This window comes from Rousettus aegyptiacus, unplaced genomic scaffold (genome assembly GCF_014176215.1).
Source record: "Rousettus aegyptiacus isolate mRouAeg1 unplaced genomic scaffold, mRouAeg1.p scaffold_m13_p_2, whole genome shotgun sequence".
In the NCBI taxonomy this organism is placed as follows: domain Eukaryota; kingdom Metazoa; phylum Chordata; class Mammalia; order Chiroptera; family Pteropodidae; genus Rousettus; species Rousettus aegyptiacus.
In genome coordinates, this window is record NW_023416295.1 from 135,198,953 (window position 1) to 135,217,796 (window position 18,844).

The following is an 18,844-nucleotide window of genomic DNA, read 5'->3' on the forward strand; positions in this document are numbered from 1 at the left end:
TAAACGGGCCAATCTAAAGCAGAACAGTATTATAGTTTGCAATGGTGGAATTGACCACAGAGAAGTATTCAAATCAGCTATTCTTGCTCTCAGTTTCTTTTTGGAATGAAGAGAAAGGCAAACTTCTCTAAATGCGCCCAACTGAAAAAAGAAAAGTTAACAGTCGGAGATTAATTTTAAAAAGCGTGAAAAATTTTTGATGGGCGACTGCCTATAGCATACTCATTTTTTATATGAGGGCGGGAAGTGACCTTTTACATTAATTGTATAGGTCACAGGAAGAGTAAACCAAGAAATATATTGTGCACATCTTTTTAAAGCTGAAAATGTACGTTTAGTAAAATGGTCATTTCCGTTTTGGGGCATTTTTGCCGAACCAGTGAACGGCGGTGTCTGCAGAGTCGTAGGTAGCAACGCCATCCTGTTGGCTCAGTAGTTTCACCAAGGTGGAGCGGAAGAAGCGGCGACAAGCGCCGAGGGCAGGGACCCGGAGCAGAGAACTGAGGTGAGCACTGGGGAACCTGGACCTGCACCCCCGCCAACCAAACACCGCGCGGGTGGCGGAGGCAGCCCCGGCGCGTCAGATCGCCATAGGCCTCGCGGGGCGGGGCGACTGCTGGTCGCAGGCTGATGACGCGCCGGGGCCGTCGGAGGAGCCGCCACTTCCTGGAGTCGCCGGCCGGGGCCGCTCGCTGCTGCTGCACTCAGCTTTGGAGCCGGGAGCCCGCGGCCGCCGCCATGTCCCACCAGACCGGCATCCAAGGTAACGGCGCCCGGCGCAGCCCGCGAGAAAGGGGCTCCCGGGAGGCCTCGGGCGAGCCGGGCGGGCTGCGGGCAGAGCAGGGTCAGAGTCGGGCCGGGAGCGCGGGAAGTCGGTCTCGCGGGGCGGCCGGGCCTCAGCGCCCCTCCGCGCTTTCGTGTCCCGGGCGGTCCCGGCCTGCGTTCCTCCCAGACCCGGCCGCCGCCACGTTGCAGACGGACCCGAAATTCGCTGGAGCGAAGGAAGTTTGTTTTTTAGGCGTCCGGGGTGAAGGGGGCGTGCCTTCCCCCGCCCCCGACATTAGCCCAACTTTCCCCCTTTTAATCAGGTAGAGAAGACCTGAAAAGGTAGCTACGGCCACTGAGGCTTCTTTTGCTGTCGAGAGACGGGAGAATTTTCCTTTTTATGGTCCAAAGGAGATTGTTGTGGGATGTTGATTATAAAAGGAAAGGTGATGGAATGTTTTTCGTTTCCAGTATAAGGGTGCTTCCCAAACTCTTCTGCATTTTCTTCCAAAATGGGAACATGAACTATGTTCTGAGAAATCCTGAGTATGGGGTGTTTTGATCATAGGTACTCCTCTAGGAAACTGAAAAGTCTGATCTTTGAAGCTGGTTTTAAACATCCCATGCAGGCAGTTGAATGTGCAGTTATATCTCACGTCTATCATTTCCTTGTTTGAGAATGGGCAGTCTGGAAACGCTCACCTCATCACAAATAATATATCCCGAGGTTACTCGCGATTACTTAAGGAGTTCTAAGACAAACGCACACTCTTCCTGTTTATAAGCAGCGAATCTTTTCCCTAGTGTTTTGTTTTTTAATGGTCTTTGGCATTATTTCACACTGCCCCTGAACACACAAACAGAGCAGAATTGTCTCAAATCTAAAAGTGTTGTTTTATTTGTCCCCGTTAGTTTTGACATTTAAATATGTAATAATTGACTTTCATGCCCAAATCTTACGGCAACCACTACTTAAATAGTGGTTCTTGCTGTCAATATATGTCCCAAGCACAAAATTGGGACGAAATTGAAGCTTTAATATGAACACAGGGATAAGGTTATTAAATATGTATTTGTTCAGTGAGCTTGCTTCAGCTTTTTGAGAAATACAAGCTAGAAAAATGTCACCAGAGATATAAGCTTGTATGCGTTTTAGTGACTTTCTTTAATCAGGATAAGATATCTGATACTTACTGTTTTAATGCTAACATGTAGAAAATGAATTGATATTTTTATCATAAGCCTATAATTGGATTGGAAGAGAATGAAAGCAGGTTTTCATCATTTTTAAACAAGCAATAAAGGTGTTTTTCAGAATTGTAATTTGTTAATTATTGGGTTTGAGTAACTTTAATATGTTCACTCCCAGTGTTATTTCTGCTATGAAATTAGCTAAAACAGATTAGAATTAGTATAGTTTTAAAAATACTTAATGTTTCTTAGCCGTGTACAGTGACCATTATGTATTACCTTTAAGTTTTATAATTTAAATTACTGATAAGAGGATGTTACATACTCAAGATATTTTTCTTTGTATTATAATTATGTCCTCAAGTAGCATGAGAAAGTATTAATACATAAGTATAAAAAATAGGTTTATGTTTCTTTATCTTTTCCACAGCAAGTGAAGATGTTAAAGATATCTTTGCCAGAGCAAGAAATGGAAAATACAGACTTTTGAAAATATCTATTGAAAATGGTTAGTTTTAAAATATTGATTGTCCTTGGATTATTGGATGTTATATTTTTAAACTTTTAAGTTGTTGTCGGTGATTTGAACTCTTAATGTGAAGCAAATTCAAAGCTCGCCTTTATGTTACTTGGATCCTGTGCATTTTGGACCTGTCCCATGGGCCTCTCCTTAGCTTCTGAATCTAAAGCTGACTATGGGGAAAGAGAAAGATGTTTTTTGGTGTGACGTCTTCCTTTTTCCTTTTGTCCCAATGTCTGCACCACAGTTCATTTCTAATGTCACTGCGTGCATCTCTGGAATGGAAATCAATAAACAGGTGGTTATCAAAAAAAAAAAAAAAGAAAAAAGTTATTTGTAAATTGTTATTCAGTAAAGTTAGTTCTGAAGTACAAACAAAGGATTTGTCCCATTTTCTCCACTTGATTGCAGTCTGTACTGTAGAAATGATTCCTCTTCTTTTGGGAAAAAGTTAATTGAGAATATAACAAAGTATACATTTATCCTTTCAAAATAATTCTGTAAGCAGGAGAAAATTGGTTGGATGGGAGAATCTTTTAATTCCATTAGATTTGAATTTGAACAATGAATATTATAAGTACTTAATCACAAATAAACATGTTAAAATATTCCATTGGCCTAATTTCTTAAGTACCTTGAAATTTTTTTGCTTTGGAAAAATAACTTGTTTTCATAAACCAGAAGTAAATATAATTTGCTTTCCATTTTCTGCATATATTTTAGAAATACCAGAACAGTTTGAAATATATGCACTTGTTTTACGTGTTACCACACTCAATAGGAATAAACATAAACTGTAAAGGAGCATGTTTTAGAAATATTGAGCTAAAATTTTAAATGCCATCACTTCCTAATTAAATAAAATAGAAGAGTTTTAACTAGCATCTCTACAGAAGGAAAACTACACTATTTCCTAAATCATTATTTTCTGACTTTATTTTTGTTTTGAGAAAATTTTTTTAGAATTAGGAAATTACAAAGAATAAATAACAAATTCTTCTATATCCTCTTAATAATTGCTATTAAATATTAATAGAATTTTATCATCTGACTGTGCCACATGTTATATGTTCATTCTCTTGATAACATTTAGGCTGTTTTCAGTTTCTGCTATTATATAGTGTTGCACTGAACACCTTTGTCTACATGTGCGAGAGATTCTCTATGCAGAATACATTCACAGCTTTACTTGATTCTGCCAAATTGTGCCTCAAAGTGGCTATACCAATTTATACTTACGGATAAATTTTTTAATTTGTAGCATTATGACCAAATAGGAGCTAAACTTGGTTTTATTTAATATTTCTTAGTGTACAGTTCAAGTTAATTTCAGAAATTATCCTTTGAGTGGTAATACACTTATTTAAACATATTCTGTTGATAACTCACATCATAAGCATTTTAGAAAATAGGATATAATCACTTGTTCTTCAACTATCCAACTCAACTATTTATGGTCATTTTTATCTGTTCTTTTGTTTTATTATATATAACATATTAACCATGCTAGTCATAAAATTTTTGTAGCTGATTTTAATACTACTTTATAGCATAATTATTTTTTGTGTTGCAACTTTTTTCCTTTCAACTGTTTGATTTAAATAATTGTAATTAGGAAATAACTATTACTATATTCTTCATTACTCTACTCTTTGATATTTTATGCCATTCATGTATCTTTTAAAAATTGTTCTTCATAGAGAAACTTGTGATTGGATCATGTAGTCAGCCTTCAGATTCCTGGGATAAGGATTATGATTCCTTTGTTTTACCCCTATTGGAGGACAAACAACCATGCTATATATTATTCAGGTTAGATTCTCAGAATGCCCAGGGGTACGAATGGATATTCATTGCATGGTCTCCAGATCATTCTCATGTAAGTAATTTTTTTCTAACTTATTTGACATTAAATGCCAGAAAATTTTCTTCTGAAATATTCCCAGGCAGAGAGAAAGTTAATAAACAACTATCATTTACCATAGAAGGGAATGATCATGGAGAAAATCCTTGGTTGGGTAATGTGGAATTAGGAATAATGTGCTTAGATTCAAAAGGCTTGCCCCTGAAATTAATAGAATTATTGATTTGAAATTTTAAAATCTGTGGCAGTTACGACTATGGACCTCTAAAGCATAAAGCTAACTACTTTGGTGTGAGAGTAATAATTGTATTTATCCTGAGAACTAATTGAACTATATTAAATAGTCTTAATAGCTGCCATTCAAGTGATACACATATCTTTTTTTAAAAAAATAAAGTTAGTTATAGGTTGACTAAATAGAACAAAAGACAAAATTAATATGTGAATACTGCTCAGTATTTAAAGAGTAATTCTTTTGTTTCTTGTAAAAAAAATAACTTGGCAAAGTTACCTAGATATCAGTCTCAAAAGTCATCTCTTCCTAATTTCATGTATCTTATCTGAAAAGAATACTCTATTTGACCCCGTAGGGTTATGGAATTATTTCTATTGGTTGGCAGTTATCTTTAGTAGATTTCTCTAGGTGTTACTAGAGTCTTTAATAGTAGTATATATTGTAATTCTTTTCATTTGTCCTTCTTACAATGATATATGCCATACGTATGCCTTGAATATTTGATTTTTAAACACTTGGTGATATCTAATCTAGATTTGCTTTTAGTAAAATGTTAGTATCAGGAAAATTTCAGTGTTTTCTTTCTCGTTTTAAAACAGTGTTTTAAGTAGTTTTTTATTCTTTAACTCATTTTATACTTTGAAAAATGAGTAATTTTTTAATATTTAGAATTTGTCCACTTTTTGAAAAATATGACTTATAAATTGAAGTAAATTGAAAGCTAAATAGCCATTGATAGTTTAGATACTGGTGTTATGATGGCGATTTTTAAACATGTGTTTTAGCATTATTAGAGTCAGTGGATTTCAGCTTTATTAGTTTCTTTTTGATGTGTATGAAGACTTTAGTACATTCAGAAAGTGCTTTCTTTTGTAATGATAGTTTGTATCTATAAACTTTTAAGCAAACTTTCACAACTTACTAGGTTCGTCAAAAAATGTTGTATGCAGCAACAAGAGCAACTGTGAAAAAGGAATTTGGAGGTGGCCACATTAAAGATGAATTATTTGGAACAGTAAAGGTATCAAACTTACATATTTATAATTATACATGATTGAAGAACTCCTGGGTAGTGTGTACTTGATACAAATTCAGATTGATAAATCTGTAAACATTAGAATAAGAAAATATTATTGTTTCATATATGCAAGTTAACTGAAACATTGTACTTATCCTTTTAAAAATATGTTGTATTTGCCTTTGTTAGACTTCAAATCTGGGTATTTCTTAGAGATAACTAGTTCAGCCTCTCATTTAGTTCAACCTTTTCATTATAATGATGGGAAAATAGACTCAGACAAATGAGAGACTAGTTGAAAGAGAAATTGATTTTTAGATATTTTGTACATTTATACCCACATTGTGGAAGCAGTAACTATATTATTTAAACCAGAACATTGAGGCAGGTAAATTGATTTGATTAATTAATATATTTAACTAAATTATGAATTTAAGAACTACTGTTACAAAATTTATGTGTATTAAGTATATGTATATATGAAAATACGTGTGTTTATACATATACACAATTTAAGGAAATTGAAATACATATTTTAAAGGAGGTTTTGTTTAGATCTTTTATTCTGATTCAGAAAGTAATGTAATCTGATAGGTAGAGCACTATATTTGATGGGAATACTTTGATTCTTCACTATTAATTGTGAGATGGCCTCATTTCTCAATTCTGTCCTCAATCTTCCAAACCACAATATTTTGATGAAAAGTAGACATCTTTGGAGTATTTTTTCTTTTAAATAAGAATGGTTATCATTTTCTATGAATAGTTGCAGAGAAATTATAAAAAAGTAAGAATTCAGAGTCTGAATATGTTGGTTTTTAAATAATTATAGGGCAGGCTTCCCCAGAAGCTTAGGAGTAATTGTCCTTTAGACTTGAAGCATGACCAGATTTTGCATGTGGCCGGCACCATCACCACCTCCACATTCATACAAAATACTTAGTAATTATAAAATTTAGGAAATGAAAAGTAAATACTTCTCTTAAAGTTTTTTGAAACCTGTAGAAGAGGTTAGAATAAGAATAGTAAAATTCCTGACACTATTTATAGTTAATTAAAATACTTCTATTTCTTTTAAATTAATAATTTTGTTTTTTCTAAGTGACATCACTGAGATTTCACTTCTAGAGAATAATAGTTCATTTCTCTACTTACAGGAAGATGTATCATTACATGGATATAAAAAATATTTGCTGTCACAGTCTTCTCCTGCCCCATTGACTGCAGCTGAGGAAGAATTACGACAGATTAAAATTAATGAGGTAAATTATCATTTTGAAACAATGACAAGATTTTAAATGTTTGAAAATACCACATTTTTAAATAATAGATGTAGGGATAGCTAGAAAATCAGTACATTTATTTTGCTTAGTTTAGAGGCAGAACTATGCTCAATGTGTTTTCAGGAAAAGAAAGTTAAAAGTGACTATTAAACTTCATGTCAATTTTATAGTTTTCTTCTGTCTTTATAATGTTCGTGACAGAAGAGTAACTGTACTTTGTATATGAATAAATGGAAAAAGTGCGTTACCCATTTTAGTGCAAAGAATATTATATCTATTGAGGTTGCCTGAAGCAGATTTGTTTTTTATATTTCAAAAAATAGTGGTGCCTAAAGAGAATAAAATATAAATGCTATCGGATGTGTAGAATTTTTAGAAGTCCTGTAAATTTCTGTGAAAACTACTTGGATGGGTATGAGCATATATATGGGAAATGATTTAGTGCTTGTTTAGCATATTAGAGTCAATAAATTTCATTCATATTATAGTTTATCATTTTTGATTGTGGTTATTGCAGCCTCTCTAATTACAAGTTAGAAAAGCTGCTGTATTTGTACTGGGATTTACAGAAAAGAACAAGTGGCAGAAACCACTGTTCATTAGTCTGAGTAACAGGAATCGGTCTGGAAAATGATTGAATATTATTTTATTGTAACCTGATAGCAAGGATCTATCTTTATTTAATTTTAACTCAAATTATTTGAGTAAGGATTTTTATGTGATTTTTTTTACAAGTTTGATAGTTTGTTTTATTCCTTGCAATCAGAACCCAGAGGATCGTATTGGGGTATGCATTTGCATATGTTCTATGATGTTTTCATTATCCAATATCATTTATGCTGTAGAACCTCCATTTTTTTTTACAGTAAAATTTCTTTTTGATTTTCTGTTGCAACACTGAAAATGAGACCTTATACTAGCTATCATTTATTGAATATAAAAGTCTTAAACATATGCATTGAAAGCTTTCTTAAGTACTCTCTTCTTCCAATACATGTAATATCCATGTTCTTGGTAATGAAAGCTCTAAGTCTGGAACTTCTGCAGTTGTATAATTTGTTAAACTGTGTTGTGTCTTCGTTATACCGTTTGTACTCCTTTGAATTCAGTGCATGGTGTTTGTGTCACATTTTATGTTTAACAGAACAAAGTTAAGTTCTGTGTATATTGTATCTATATCACACCTTTCATAAATTTTATCAAGTATAATTGTGTAATTAAAAGTGTAATCTGAAGACACTTCAAAGAACTTAAGGTAGCTCACTGCAATTGCACCAACATAAACAAAAAATCCCTAAAGCCCCACTAACACTCAAACGTTCACTCCCAACATTTTCATAAAGATGTGTCATGCACTCTGCATGTTGACCAAGTGCTAGCAGAATATTAACAAATGTGAAAAATTGTTTGCTTTTTAAGTTCACAGTGTTTTAAGTGTTCATTTTAATTATATTAAAATGGGCAAAAATGGAATGATATTTTGTAAAGGAGATTGGGTTTGTTATCTTTGCCATATGACACTACTAAATGATAAAATTTCATCAGCATATTAAATCTGTCATACTTAGGTACAAACTGACGTGGGTGTGGACACTAAGCATCAAACACTACAAGGAGTAGCGTTTCCTATTTCTCGAGAAGCTTTTCAGGCTTTGGAAAAATTGAATAACAGACAGCTCAACTATGTGCAATTGGTAAGAAACATAATGATTATTATGAAATGGCTGCTTTTTTGATAACTTGTGGCTTATAGAAGGTCTATTTTTAATAGAGTTTCAACTTTTTAAATTTTCTTCTTATTTCATATTCTTATTTTTAAACTACAATGTATTATATTCATTGTGAAAAAGTCAAACCTGTATAAGTTTCCTGTCTCCTACTATTTTAATTATAAATTAATTTTTTTTTAATCTGTTTTAATGAGTGTATTTTGTTTCTTATTGACAGGAAATAGACATAAAGAATGAAATTATAATTTTGGCCAATACAACAAATACAGAACTAAAGGATTTGCCAAAGAGGATTCCCAAGGATTCAGCACGTTACCATTTCTTTCTATATAAACATTCACATGAAGGAGACTATTTGGAGTCCATAGGTATGTCACACGTTTTTAACATGTTATCTTCAGTTTGCTTATTGATATTTCAGCACCGTATTCTTATTTTCGCCCAAAAGGTTTAGTCATAGTTTATGAGGTTTAGGATTTGCTTTAATTGATATGCTGCTAATTGTAATTATTTTTTTAACTTACAGTTTTTATTTATTCAATGCCTGGATACACATGCAGTATAAGAGAACGGATGCTGTATTCTAGCTGCAAGAGCCCTCTGTTAGAAATTGTAGAAAGACAACTACAAATGGATGTCATTAGAAAGGTAATTTTCTACCTATTTATTTATCTAAATTATTTTATCTAATTTATATTAATGTATCAATTAATACGTACCCACTTATTTAAAATTTTTTAGTTTTTGTTAGGTTTTATTGTCTTTTCGATGTAGTTCATGATGTATTGTGATTTATAAAGGAAAGTTTTTTTTTTTTCTTGTTATAAATCCTTAAGCTCTCTTCCCCTCTGTGTGGGGATGACCTATCATGACCTCAGTCTCTCTCTAGACCTGTACTCTAATTTGTACCCATAAGCTACATGTGGCTATTTAAATTATATATAAATTAAAATTTAAGATTGTTTCTTAGTTACACTAGCCACATTTCAAGTGCTCATTAGCCACATGTGGCTAGTGGCTACTATATTTGACAGTGCAGGATTTAGAGAACGTTTCCATATTATAGAAAGTTCTGTTGCACAGTGCTGCTAGAGCTACACATTTGTGATTATCTCAAGACTTGTTATTAATAAGGAATTATAGTCTTCATTTATCACTGGATTATGGGATGGTTGAGAATATTTCTGGTTGTTGAGAAAGGAGGAAATGCACATGAACATTTGCAATTTGGGAGCTAAGCTGCCAGTTTTCTTAAATTTAGTTAACTTAAATGCAGGTGAGACACAGGAAAATATATGATTTATTCTTGAGTTCTTCAGCTCTTAAAACACAGGTCCTTACAAACTCCCTGTGTTTTAGGTAAAAACTCTTCACACTTTTTAAGTTCTTAAGAAGCACTTCTTATAGGAGGGGCTGGCTGACTTTTTCTAGAAGAGAACCACAGAGTAAATATTTTAGGCTTTGCCAGTCCAAATATTATCTCTGTCACATGCTCTCCTTTGTTTTATTATTTTGTGTTATTTTTATAATGCTTTAAAAATATAAACCAAACTCAACTTGGGCTAGATTTGGCCTGCAGGCCAAAGTTTGCCATCCCTATTTTAGAAGGATTTTAAGTGGCCCAGGTAATGAGGGGGCCATGAGTAAGTAGTGTTTCTTGAATATAGTGTATCAAAGCAGAAAAGCTAGAGAATATGGTGGTGGCACCTACTTTTAAACATTAGTTAGAAAAGAGGAAACCAAAAAGAAATTATTATAGCTGATCGTATATTCAGGCAATTCATTTAGCCCCGCTACAGCCCTCAAAAAATGAAAGTAAAACTGTTTACATATGGTCTTTGATTGTCTCTTGCTAGAATGGGTATTATGTATTTATTTGTGAGCATTCATACTTGAAAATTGGCTCATTTATTAGGATTTGAATGTTATACTTTTTCATATTGCATTACACTTTACTAATTTCACCTCTTACAGATCGAGATAGACAATGGGGATGAGTTGACTGCAGACTTCCTTTATGAAGAAGTACACCCCAAGCAGCATGCACATAAGCAGAGTTTTGCAAAACCAAAAGGTCCTGCTGGAAAAAGAGGAATTCGAAGACTAATTAGGGGTCCAGCTGAAACTGAAGCCACTACTGATTAATATATTAACTATTACAATACTAGTTTTTTAAAAGTCCAGCTTTTAGTACAGGAGAACTGAAATCATTCCATGTTGATATATAGTATGGGAAAAATTGTACTTTTTGAAAAATAGCACTTTTCACTTTGGTGTGTTTTTAAAATTAATATTATGGAAGTCTCATGATTTCAATTTTTGAGTTAAAGCTAGAAAAGGATTCAGCATAGTGATGTTTAATTTTGTCACTTTTCATAGAGTGATGATTGCACACTTTCACATAATTCTTAAAGTTTTCTACAGTCAGGCCAATTCTAGGAAGTCTAATGTTTAAAAGTAAAATGCACTTCTTATTACTCTTTAGTGAGCCATCAAATTTTTTTCTTTAAGAGAGAGAGGAAGACGTTGAAATAATCATTACTACTTAATATGTTAAGGACCAGATTAGATTATTTTTTAAGCTGAAATTTAGTGTGCCTAAGAAGTGATGGAAAGTTGCTTACACTGAGGAGCACTGCTAACTCTCAGACTGTGGGATCTTGTCTACAACTTTTAGAGACTGTGCTTTATGGCAGCAATCTTCCATTTGACTTTTTGGTTTTTTAAATGGCATTAAAATTTCAGAGGATCAGCTCATTCTGAAACCTTAAGGGTACAAAATACTTTCTGTACTGCAGGATTTCTGATGACCTTGAAAGACACATTTAAACAGCCTTAGTTAATTCTCTTTCTAGTGTTTTAAAAAATTTCTATTTCAAAAGTTATTCCATTATAAGTAGTGAGGCCACATATTTATGTTAAGTTGTATATTAATATTCAAAAGCAAACAAAACTAAAGTCAGTGTTGAAAAATTTAAACCAAGATTGGCTTCTCTACAAAACCACGTATTTATAGGCAAACTGTTCTTTATCACTTTTGAACAAGTAGATTTAACAAAATTGTTTTAAAGTCTTAGTACTTATCAGCCTAACACAGATAAACACTTAAGAATCTTGTTTCAACTTATATCTTACTTCAAAACACATTTAACTTGTTTTCTAAAGCTTTGCATTTTCAGCTACAACCGACAGATTTTGAGCCTCACTTTTCTTTGATACTTGAAATAGAGAGAGCTAGAACACTTCATGTTTAATCTGTTAACCTGCTGCAAGAGCCAGAACTGGGAGGTGTTTTCTAAATGAACTTTGGGGATCTTGGATTTAGAATTTTTTGATCTAAACTTTATGCTGCATAAAACTAATAATCAGAAATGCACATTTCATAGTATAAAATATGAAACATTCATTTTTATACCTTATTATCTAAGGTAATATATGCACCTTTCAGAAATTCAATGTGTGTTTAAGCAGAGCATATTTGAATAATTATGGGTTGACAGATTTTTTTTGCCCTAGAATTGAGTATTTGTGTGGGGTTTTGTTTGTTTACAAATAATCAAACTATAATATTTAAACATGCAAAATAATCAACAGTGATGTTGCACTTGTTTACTAAAGATATACTTTAAGTTGGTGAACACGTAGACATGCATAAACACAAATTATTGCATTAAGAATCCAGGAGTTGTTTTGCAGACCATAGCTGAAGCTGTTTGTTATTTTTAGTCGGGAAGAATGTTAACCTATCAAAAAGGTATAAAATAATTTTATAGTGAATGTTTTTCTGTACTATCTATGTGCAATTATACCCTAAATTCAACTACACTACATGAAAGTGGACATTCCAGAATATAGATGTGATTATAGTCTTTAATTATTATTAAACCAATGATTGTTGAAATTCAATGATGCATTTGTTATAGAGTATAACTCATCGTTTACAATATGTTTTAGGTGGCATCATCATAACAATAGAAGGTGAATAAAGTATTCTCAATAAATTTATATAGCAGTGAAGAATTACATGCCTTCTGTGGACGTTTTATAAGTGCATTTTATATTGCAATAAAATTTTTTTCTCTTTAAATTGTACGAAGTTGACTTTCTAGTATATCCTTTTCTTTAGATGTTTGAGCAATTCTGCATAATGCAGTACCTGGTGATAGGTTTGAAATCCAGTTTACTTATTCATTTGTTACTTGTCTAAATCAAAAAGGAATTTAAATAGCTTGACACCTAAGCAAGTGTCAATAGAGTGCTTAATATAGATTAGAGCTTTCCTGCTGCTGCAACAATAATGAAAATGCCTAAGTTACACATTTCCTACTGTGACAGAAACACCCCAGTATAATAGGGTGACCAAAATACTTGACACTAAGCTCTTAAGAGACTAGCTATTCATTCATCTCAACAAATACTGAATGCACTCTGGTTTGTGATTCAGTATCAAATTGATCTTTTTATTAGGACTTTTACAAAACGGATGTCTTTGGTAGCAGTTTTACAAAAGAATTGTCCTTAAAAGGGCTGAAATTAAAATTATGTAAAAGTTTTCTAAGCCATTTCTACTCAACTAAAATATTGTGCCTGAGGTACATATTGTAGTTTGCTATATTTTTTCACATATTTTCTTTGCATATGCTGTACAATGATACATCATAAAAAGTACTGATGTGGGAGCTTTATATTCAGAGATGTAGATATACCAGGTCAGCAAGGAATCACATAGTTCCACAAAGAATTCATGTGTAGCTATGATGGTACACAGTTTTCCTTACGTTATAAAAATTGAGAGTTTTTTCCCTCATAACTTTATGAGTATTACTGTGTACTACTGGTGTACAGTGGTTATGACTCTTGGTGACATACAGAATAAAATCTAGTCCTTACTGTTGCTCACTTGCTTCTGCATGGCTCTCTCCCTTGATCAGTCTGCTCCAGTTCAGTTAGCTGTACCTCTGAAGGACCAAACACATTACTACCTTGAGAAACTGCTCGTCCCCACACTGGATCGCTATTCCAATACCTACATTTTTCTCACTCAAAGCAGGTCTCTGCTCAAATGTCATTTTAGGTCTTCCCTGACCTAATCTGATTGGACTCCCTGTCCCTCTCTTACCTTAATCCCCACTGTATTTTGCCACATAGCACTTAGGAATTGTATACCTATGCACATAGTTTGTCCTCTCCACTAAAAGACATGCTGAATAGGGGAGAAGGGACTTGGTTTTGCTCCCTTGTGCATCCTCAGCAATTAGAACAGTGTGCAGGACATACTGGATGCTTTATTTGTTGAATGAATAAAAGAATGAGAGATTTTACTTTTCCTTGAACAGTGGAGAAAGGAGCACCTTCTAGCAGTGGTAGGTGCAGCAGAGAAACTTTGGCCTCTGTCACTGTATATTTGGCCAAAGCAAACATTGGCACTGACAGAGCCTCTTGACCTCTGAAGACCATGGTGTCTACCACATAAGACTCCAGTGGGGATCTTCATTCAGTTGACTCTGCTCTGGAAAGACCAAGACCAGCCTCTACTCAACTGCCAGTGCTGATCCACCACCATCTGCACTTGCTGGGATTTAGCCAGGCTGTAGTTTCTTAGAGAACTCTGGATATTTAATGGGAAGAGGCAAGGCATAAATAGGGTTAAATTAATTGCTTAGTTTCCTATTACCAAGCTGGGTAAGACAACGTGAGTCATATCTTCACGTGTGCATGTATGTGTGACGCTGCCACTTACTGGCTAAATGAATTTAATGTATTGCTACCATATGATTGCATAACAAACTACCCCAAGATATAGTGGTTTAAAACAACGGCAATCATTTTTCACAAATCTACAGTTGGCTGGTCTAGGATGACCTCATCTGAAATGACTTGTCTCTGTTCTGCATGGTCTCTCAGCAGCAGCATGTTAACCTGGACCTGTTTTCATGGCAATAACAGCATTCCGAGAGAGAGAGAGAGAGAGAGAGAGAGAGAGAGAGAGAGAGAGAGAGAGAGAGAGAGAGAGAGAGAGAGAGAGAGAGAGAGAGAGAGAGAGAGAGAATAGATAGTGCATCCGGGCTCTGTAGGCCCAGCCTTGGAACTGAAACATCACTTTTGCTGTATTCTATCGATCAAAGCAAGTTACAAGGCCATCCTGGCCCTAAAGGTTGGGAAATAGACTTTACCTCTTGATGAGAATTACAAAACCATATGGCAAAGGTATGGATGTAGGGAAGAGTGGAAAATTGAAATCTAACACAATGGACATGACGAAGAAGATTCTTAACCATTTGGGCATCCATTTTCTGAATAAGGAAAAGAATACGACCTACCTTTAGAGTTATTTAATGAGATTGTGTTCTTAACCCATTTCCTGTTTAGAAAAAAAAAAATTCAGCTTGCTGCCAGCATTAATTTTACATAAACACGCTCTTTGAGGCTGAAGCAAATCTGACTGGTTTTCAATGCAAAAATAAAACATAAAACTGTTCTTGACGTTATTTCTAAAGAGAATTTGTATCCCATCTTAATGTAACAATCAGATTCATCAAATGAATCCGGGTAACAAAGGAGAACGATAACATCATGCGCAGGAATGCTAGGATTTGACATTTTCAGCGATCGAGAATTATTATATTTTGTAAATGGAAAACCACTACTAAAAACAGAATGCTGTAAGTAGAATGATGTCGTTTATTTCCAAAGACCATCATATTGATATGATAAAGTGATTTGAAAATAATAATAAAAATGAGATATTTTGTGACAAAATTTAGGGGTAAGTTTAGGACTGTAATCCCTTAGTTATCTTGGGGTAAACACTGCAGCTGCAAAGTGCCCCCTGTGAGTATTCTCAGGGCAAATGGAAAATGGGTTAAACAATGCTTGGCACAACACTTAGCTCTCAACAAATGACAGAAAAGATATTAAGATTAATACGATGTCATTGACAAAGTGTAGTGGTAAAAGTTGCAAACGGATGTTAGATGCCTAAATTAATATTCCAGCTCTGCAATTTATTAACTGCATAATCTCGGGAAGTTACTTCACCTCAATGTCCTCATCTATAAAATACGATAATAATATTATCAAATTCAGGATTGTTATGAGGATTAAAAAAGAATATTGGGAAAGCACTTTGAACGGTGCTCATAGTTTAATAAAAATAGTGCAATATATAACTTTTAAATCATTACAAGTTTACAAATTAGCATACATAACATTATTATTATTAATTATTGTTGGGATACAACAGGAACACAGAGAAGAGGCACCTATTTCTACCTAAGGAATCAGAAAATACTTCATGGAATGGATACTTGCACTGAATCTTAAAGAACTGATATGAATTTTCCAGGTGGAAAGGCAGGTGAGAGTATTCCAATCAGAATAATAGAAAGGGTGGATAGCATGCACAGATACACAGATAGCCATGTCATTTTTAAGCAATTCCAAGAAGTGCAGTTTGGGAGAAAAGCGTATTTAAGGCTGGTTGCCTGAAGATGAAACTAGAAAAGATTCTCAACAACATTAGTTATTAAAAAATGCAAATCAAAACCACAATAATATATCATTTCACACCTACTAGGATGCTATAATTTTGCTTCAAAATTATCTAATATTAGTATAGCTACTACAACTCTCTTCTGGTTACTGTTTGTATGGTATATCTTTTCTCATTCATTCATTTTCCACCTACTTATATCTTTGAATCTAAAGTGAGTCTCTTGTAGACAGAATATAGTTGGATTATGTATTTATTTTCCAATCTGTTGTTAAATTGGAGAGTTTAATACGTTTACATTTAATGTAATTATCAAGAAGGCAGGATTTACATCTGCCATTTTGCTATTTATTTTCTATATGTATTGTTAATTTGTTCATTTCCTCCATTACTGCCTTCTTTTGTGTTAAATAGATACATTCTTGTGTAATATTTTAATTTATTGTCATTTCTTTTACCATATTTTTTTATTATTTTCCTAGTGGTGCACTGGGAATTACAACTAACATCTTAATTTATAACAATCTAGTTTGCAGTAATATAAACTTGATTTCAATAGTATAAAGAAACTTTTCTATATAGATCTGTGTCCTGCTCCCTCTTTTGTGCCACTATTGTCAAATTACATTTTTACACATTGTGTACCCACCAACAGAGATTTATAATTATTGCTTTATGCACTTATCTTTTAAATAAAATGCAAGAAAAAGTTACAAACAAAAATAATGTCTTTTATATTTAGCTATGTAGTTATCTTTCTAGTACTTTTATTTCTTCCTATGGATTTGAATTGCTCTCTAGTTCTTTCAAAATTCAGCCTGAAGTTCTCGAGACAAATTCTTGCAACTTTAGTTTATCTATAAATGTCATGTTCTCCTTCAGTTTTGAAGAATGGCTTTGTTAGAATCGTTGGTTAACATTCTTTTTCTTTTAGCACTTTGAATAATATATCATCCTATTGCCTGTGGCCTTCATGGCTTCTAATGAAAAATCAGCCTTTAATTTTGTTGAAGATCCCTTATACCTGCTGAGACTCTTTCTTGCTGCTTTCAAGATTATCTTTGATTATATGTGTCTAGGAGTGGATGTCTTTGAGTTGATCCTGCTAGCAGTTCTTATTTTCTTGGATATATGGATTAATGTTTTTCATCAAATTTAATATTTTTGGCCATTCTGTCTTCACATATTCTTTCTAACACTTTCTTGCCTCTTCTGAGAGCTCCAGTGTACATATGTTGATAAGCTTGAAGGTGTCCCATAGGTCTCTGTGGATCTGCTAATTTTTCTTCATTCTTTTTTCTGTTCTTCAGTTGATTTATCTTCAAACTCACTGATTCTTTCTGTTCATTTTTTGCCTGTTCAACTCTCTTGGTGAATCCTTCTAGTGAATTTTTCATTTTAGTACTTTTCAACTTTAGGATTTCTATTTGATTCCTTTTTATATCCCTTTATTAATATTTTCAATTTGGTAAGATTGTTCTCATATTCTCCTTTTAGACATGATTTACTTTAGCTCTTAGAGCATATTTAAAATAGCTGATTTAAAGTCCTTGTCTAGTAAGTGCAGCATCTGAGCTTCCTTGGGTACAGTTTCTATTGACTTTCTTTTTTCCTGGATGTGAACCATACTTTGTTGTTTCATTGCATGTCTATTTTTGCTGAAAACTGAACATTTTAAATAATGTGACAACTCTAAAGATCAGACTCTGTCCTCTCCCAAGTTTTGCTGTGGTTGCTAATTGTTTCCATTGTTGTTTTTTAGTTACTTTAATGAGCTAACTCTGTAAACTGTGTATTTTTTATGAGGTGTGGCCACTGAAGTCTCTATAGCTTGGTCATCAGCTAATGAATGGACAGATTTCCTTAAACATCTGAAACTAATAAATTGCCCAGTATTTATTTATTTACAAGGGGCTCTGTATACATGTTGAGATACGCCTTCCATACCCACATAGGCAGTTTAGACTCAGCCTTAGTTTAACTTCTTCCTTGTACAGAGCCTGCAGGTCAGCTAGAAGCAAAAGCTTAGGAACTTATTGGGTTCTTTTTTTGGCCTTGCACATGTACATGGCTTTCCAGGTTCTCAGGAACATGCTGGAGATTTTCAAAGCCATAACTGACATCTTGTTTCTCAGCTTTTCATTTTAAGCTTTTTGGTTAGCCTATTGTTTGTCCCAACTGTTATTCATCATCTCAAGCAGCTGTGATTAAAATATTTGCCAGTAAATGTTTTTGACAAATGACTCCACAGAGAGGCTGTTAGCACTGGGTGAGCTTTAGTCAGGTCAAATAAAGGTAAGCCTTTGAATGGGGTCTTTTAGGGAACTACCAGACCGGTGAAATAATTATATTTCTTTCAAAATAAGGCTTTGAAAAAGCCTCAGCTCTGCTCTGCACCCTCCAGTACCAAGAATGTAGGCTGTTATTTTCAAAGACTATTGTAGGGAGCAAGGAATGAGACTGAGGTAAGTGAGTATGCCACAAAGTTTGTAGGTCTTACTGAGATTCAACTGTTTTTCTTGAATGTTCTCTGGGTTGCTGCAATACTCTGGTTAGTTTCCAGTTCTGAAAAAATAAATTCTTACTTTTTTGTGTCAGCTTTTAAGTTTTTTTTTCATGGAGAGGTGAATTTTCAGAGTTCCTATGCCATTTTCCAGGCCTGAAAATATAAGGGTAGATGTTATTATCCATTTTTCTTAGCCAAAAAGGAATCTTGGTATGGCAGAGCTTCCTAACATATTTACCA

At 33.8% G+C, this 18,844-nt stretch overlaps 1 protein-coding gene across 1 annotated transcript; it reads left to right on the plus strand.

Moving 5' to 3' along the window:
- The first annotated feature begins 613 nt into the window (after positions 1-613).
- TWF1 (twinfilin actin binding protein 1) lies at positions 614-12,698 on the plus strand. Its single transcript, XM_016146460.2, has 9 exons — positions 614-763; positions 2,387-2,464; positions 4,177-4,355; positions 5,501-5,596; positions 6,751-6,855; positions 8,445-8,570; positions 8,824-8,974; positions 9,133-9,254; positions 10,581-12,698. Exons 1-9 carry the CDS (start codon positions 631-633, stop codon positions 10,749-10,751), a joined length of 1,161 nt encoding a protein of 386 aa, XP_016001946.2. The 5' UTR covers positions 614-630; the 3' UTR covers positions 10,752-12,698.
- The last annotated feature ends 6,146 nt before the right edge of the window (positions 12,699-18,844 follow it).

Excerpts from the sequence above, each read along its gene's own strand:
- TWF1 (XM_016146460.2), top strand. The coding sequence starts at position 631 with ATGACGCGCCGGGGCCGTCGGAGGAGCCGCCACTTCCTGGAGTCGCCG. Across the intron at positions 764-2,386 it reads CCACCAGACCGGCATCCAAG|CAAGTGAAGATGTTAAAGAT; the intron begins GTAACGGCGCCC and ends TCTTTTCCACAG. Across the intron at positions 9,255-10,580 it reads AAATGGATGTCATTAGAAAG|ATCGAGATAGACAATGGGGA; the intron begins GTAATTTTCTAC and ends CACCTCTTACAG.